Source organism: Nannospalax galili, unplaced genomic scaffold (assembly GCF_000622305.1).
Source record: "Nannospalax galili isolate Female #2095 unplaced genomic scaffold, S.galili_v1.0 scaffold730, whole genome shotgun sequence".
NCBI classification, from domain to species: Eukaryota; Metazoa; Chordata; class Mammalia; order Rodentia; family Spalacidae; genus Nannospalax; species Nannospalax galili.
The window spans coordinates 587429-592415 of record NW_008328000.1 but is presented as its reverse complement, the minus strand read 5'-3'; the positions used below and the strand labels follow the sequence as shown (position 1 = coordinate 592415).

General features: G+C 38.5%; 1 protein-coding gene and 1 pseudogene across 1 annotated transcript; one reads left to right on the top strand and one right to left on the bottom strand.

Annotated features, from left to right (window-relative positions):
• Positions 1–761: 761 nt before the first annotated feature.
• LOC103740139 (olfactory receptor 2B11-like) lies at positions 762–1697 on the bottom strand. Its single transcript, XM_008840724.1, has one exon. The coding sequence runs from the start codon at positions 1695–1697 to the stop codon at positions 762–764; it is 936 nt and encodes a 311-aa protein (XP_008838946.1).
• Positions 1698–2584: 887 nt separating this feature from the next.
• On the top strand, positions 2585–4614 carry LOC115071240 (annotated as a pseudogene).
• The last annotated feature ends 373 nt before the right edge of the window (positions 4615–4987 follow it).

The window sequence follows — 4987 nt, the reverse complement described above, 5'->3', positions numbered from 1 at the left end:
ATGTATAGCTAATGACTACATAACAAGCAACAATGCCAGACAAGCGATACCTTCTTTTGAGTTGTTGGCCAGGGTGGCTAAAGGGATTCCCAGGTAGTAACCCAGCATAGAACTCGGAAAATGAACAGCAGGCTGCAATATTATCCAAAGGAATACTGACAACTGATTACCACTAGATGAGGAACAGCTGACCCTCCTAAAACAAAGACCTCTAGATAGGCTGACTAGATTCACCAGAAGGGCAAGTAGTGGGGAATGGCTGTGGCTGCCAACAACACGGCAGACAGTAGCAGGGCTATCAGAGTATAAGGGCTCTAGTGGGGGGAGGAAGGCTATGGGAGGGTGCTATCTGGAAAGTGGGTGTAAAATTAAATAAATAATAAATAAATAAAATTCAAAAAATAACATTAAAATGTATTCCAAAAATTTTCACAAAATTTTTTAGAAAGTATATATTAAAGGTAATATTTGTAAGAAAAGATTTTCTGATGATGCTTTATAGCAACCTAGGAGGAAACTTGATACTCTCTGTGTGAAGACATATACAAAGGGTCAGTAAAACAGAGTGGCCCTATTTGAGACTTTAGAAAATAGATTTTCTAGTCAAAAGGGACTCTGTAGTAATCAGGATGGCTAACCTTGAAAAGTGGGAACTCTGTCCGGCACCTTTCTTTTTGGAAAGAAGACCTGTCAACCCTAATTGCTTTGGTTACTTGGCTTTTGGAGAGAGGCAAAGATCATCTTTCTTTCAAAGCCTTCTCCTAACCTTGGGCTGGTAAAATCCTCCTCCACGCTGCTTTCACATCTTTGTTTCTCATGGTGTAGATAAGAGGATTGAGCACTGGTGTGATAACACAGTAGAAGAAGGACATGGATTTTGCCTGAGTGTTGTTGATTTGAGGTTGGAGGTACATGTAGATGGATGGGCCATAGAACAAGGCAACGACCAACAAATGAGAGCTGCATGTGTTGAATGCCTTGCGCCTTCCCTCAGCTGAAGGTAACTTCAGAAGAGCCCTAGCAATGAAACTATAGGAGAGAAGAACAATCAAAGGAGCCACTATTCCAAAAGGGATAGATCCCAGTGCCAAGGACAGGTCACTAACAGCGGTATCACCACATGCCAGCTTCATTAGAGCAGGTATCTCACAGAAGAAGTGGTCTAGTGTGTTTTTTCCACAGAGAGGCAGCTGAAGTGTGAGTGTGGCTTGGAGCAGAGAATTGGCCAGGCCACTGGCCCAGCATGCAGCTGCCAGCCATACACATGTCCAGAGATGCATGATGAGAATATACTGAAGGGGACAGCAGATGGCCACATAGCGATCAAAGGCCATCACTGCCAGCAAGGCACATTCAGTGCAGCCTGTCCAGGTGAAAATATAGACCTGTGTGATGCAACCCCAAGCAACAATTTCACTCTCTGTGCCACAGAGGTTGGCCAGCAGCTGTGGGACAGTGGTGCAGGTGACACAGAGGTCCAACACAGAGAGGTTGTCCAGGAAGAAGTACATGGGTGTCTGGAGTATGGGCTCTGCTAGGGAGAGAATGATGATGGAGCTGTTTCCCATCAGGGTAAAGATGAAGGAGACCAAGACCACTCCAAAGAGGGGGATCTCCAGCCATGGATGATCTGAGAATCCCAACAAGACAAATGTAGTGGGGAAACTCATGTTTTGTCTTTCCATGTCCACCTGCATTATATATGCCTGGAAAGAAAATGATAGATTTTGAAGACAAACAAGACTTTTCCATTTCAGTAACTCCATGTCAGTGTCCTCAAAACTCCTAGTACATTGGTACAATATTCTCCATAATCATTTTGAGTAGTTGTCTAATACCTAGCTGAATAGCTAACTTTTAGGTATGGTTAAAGCATGACGACTCTAAACCCAACAAAAATTCAACAAGAGGGTCTCAATAACTCAATAAGAATCTGTTTATGTGGATCTTTCAATCTGCTTCTGTTTCTTCCTGGTGATTTCCAATAAAAAAAATCTTACCCCAAATATTCTTTTTGTCTTCTATTTTGTTTGTACTGCTCTCATGTCACATGGAATTGGTTATGAAGCTTTTGTATCTGGCATTTATTTTCAGAATGTATTTAAAAGTAATATATATTTCCTTTAAGTGCAGAGAGGTGAAGATGCTGGGGATGCAAATGGCAAGCTAGATGTTGATATTTGTAATGCTGACACATAGCTCTTTGAACCACTTCTACTTGGGGAGACCATGAAGTGAAATTAATTTTAGGAAATTATCTGCTCCCCCTTTACCCCAATTTTTATCATGGTAATCAGCACATAATATTAAATTCATTGTTAACCATATTAAATACAGGTTTGTTCTATTAAGTACATTTATAAATATATTTATGTTCAACTCCCACCACTATTAATCTTTAGAGTTTTTCTAGCCATCAAAATCAAACTAGGTCTAGTAATAAATACTTCTATGCTCACCCTAAACTCAGACCTTGACATTCAACATCTATTTGCTTTCTGTTAATTTCAATCAGTGTAAAGGCCTCAGAGGAACACCATAACACAGTATTTATAATCTTGTCACTGGGTTTTTCACTTACGCTATGTCATCCAGCTCATCTGTATTCTATCTAGCCTATGTCATAGTAGCCTGCCTATGTGAAGGCTGAGTAACACTGAATTCTTATCATTTTACAGCTGGGTGCGGTGGCATATGCTTTTAATCCCAGTGCTTGGGAGGTAGAGGCAGGCTGATGCCTGTGAGTTCAAGGCCAGTCTGGCTACAGGGAAACCCTGTCTCAAAAAGACCAAAAACATTATTTATCACTTTATATGTATGTGTGTATTGCCTGCATGTATGCACCTATGTCGTGCAGTGCCAGTGGAGGTCAGAAGGTAGTGTTGGATCCCGTGGAACCAGAGTTATAGATAGTTGTTAGCCACCATGTGGGTGCTGGGAATTGAACCTGGGTCCTCTGCAAGAGTAGCCAATGCTCTTGTCCGCTGAGCTATCTCTCCTACCCTAATAACACTGAATTCTATGTATGCACTTCATTTTCTTTAATATTCTTAATTACCTTTGAATGTTTTTATGTTTTGGTTATTATGAATAATGTTACTATGAGCATTGTTTTACAAATTCTTTTTTGAGACTCTGCTTTCAATTCTTTTAAGTGAATACAGAAAAGTATATTCTGGAGCCTATAGAAGAAACTGTATTTTTCTTTTAGTGCTGTGTTTCAGAACTAATGTTCATTTTACATTCTTAAAAACACTGCCTAAGGGTTCTAATTTTTTCCCATTTTCACCAACATTTGTTATTTTGTAATATTAAGTTTGTGATGCAAAATATGCATATTCAAAATTTCCTACATATAAAATGTCACTTCTCTTTGGTGACTTTAAATTTCTGTTTTAGGTTTTTGCCAGTATGATTTGATTATATTGACTTCTTTGAATGTTACACTGTCATAAGCTTATCAAGTCTTGGAACATAGGTTCTTCCCCTATCCCCTCTATCCTTCTCTCTTTTTTTCCCAAAGACTCCAACAGTACTGTTATTCTAGTTGATTTTCCCACAGTTCCTTAATGCATAATGTTTCTCAAATATTTATCAATGTATTCTTTAATTTAATGATTAATATTGCTCTAACTTCCAGCTTTCCATTTCATCTATTTTGTGCTGAAATCTGTCTGTTAATTTCTCTAGTGTTCAGCTGGTCATGGTGATGCACACCTTTAATCTCAGCATGTGGGAGGCAGAGACAGGCAGATTTCTGTGAGTTCAAGGGCAGCCTGGCCTACATGGTGAGTTTCAGGCCAGCCAGGGCTACAAAGACCCTATCTCAAAAAATAAAATAAATAAAATAAAAACTCATCTAGTGTTTGTATTATTATTTGGTAATTTCCTTCTGGCTTATTTTATTTTTCCCATGTTTTTATTGATATTTCCACTTTATTGATGCATTAGTCTCCTTTTATTTAGAACTTTTCCCCCACATAGTTTCATTTACCCATCATCCACTGCAGTCCAAATGTAGTAAATGAAATATTCCAGAATTAACCAAGTCAAAGGTTCAAATAACTGTTGTTTTCATATATTTTTTAAGTTATATGGAGTATTGTTGCAATTTTAGGAATAGCTGTTCTCCTGGAGTGGTAACCTGGCTAGTGTCATCAGATACTTCCCAACAGGCATGAAACTTTACTTTCAAAGAGGACTACAAACAAATCTTCCTGGAGTGTATGCACAAGAGGACCCAGCTTTGGTACAAGGAGCCTTTCATTAGGTGGTACGACTGTGGACACATCCTTGTGTTTTGTGTACCCTCTTGCTTTTGCCTGTGCCTATCTGGCATCTGATGTTGGCAAAGTAGAAGCTGTAAGAAAATTCGAAGACCTTGGTGACTTCCTGTTTAGGATATACAAATCTTGTAAGGTAAAGGGTTACCAATATTTTAATGCGCTTTATGAATTATTATTATTTACCATGTTGCCTACTTGATATCTATGACACTGCAAAGGGAAATGTTTCCAGATCCCAAATATACTTACTTTATCAGTTGTCAGCTTGACTGCACAATGTGTCACTGCTGTTGTTGGCTTGACTTCTTATACCCAGGACACTGTTTAGTAACCCATGATGTTGCAGTACAGATGCAAAGAAACTGATATCAGGTACATAGGCATGCTTCACTCCTGAAGGAAGGTTGCAAAGAGTTTTTCAAGGGTATAGTGTACAGTGTTTTCAGAAGCATAGATGATGCTTTTGGTGCTTGTCTCTTATAAGAAAATTAAGAGGTTCTAAGTATAGATAGCACACTGGGGTCCTATAGTTCATGATATACTATATTTTATCAATAACTAGGATAAATAATCTCAAAATCTTTAAACACAGGTAATTATAAGAAGGTGGAAATGTCAGTTACCTTTATTTGATCGGCATACATTTATTGATATATCATACTGTGTCCTATAAATATGTAATTATTTAATTAAAAAAATTG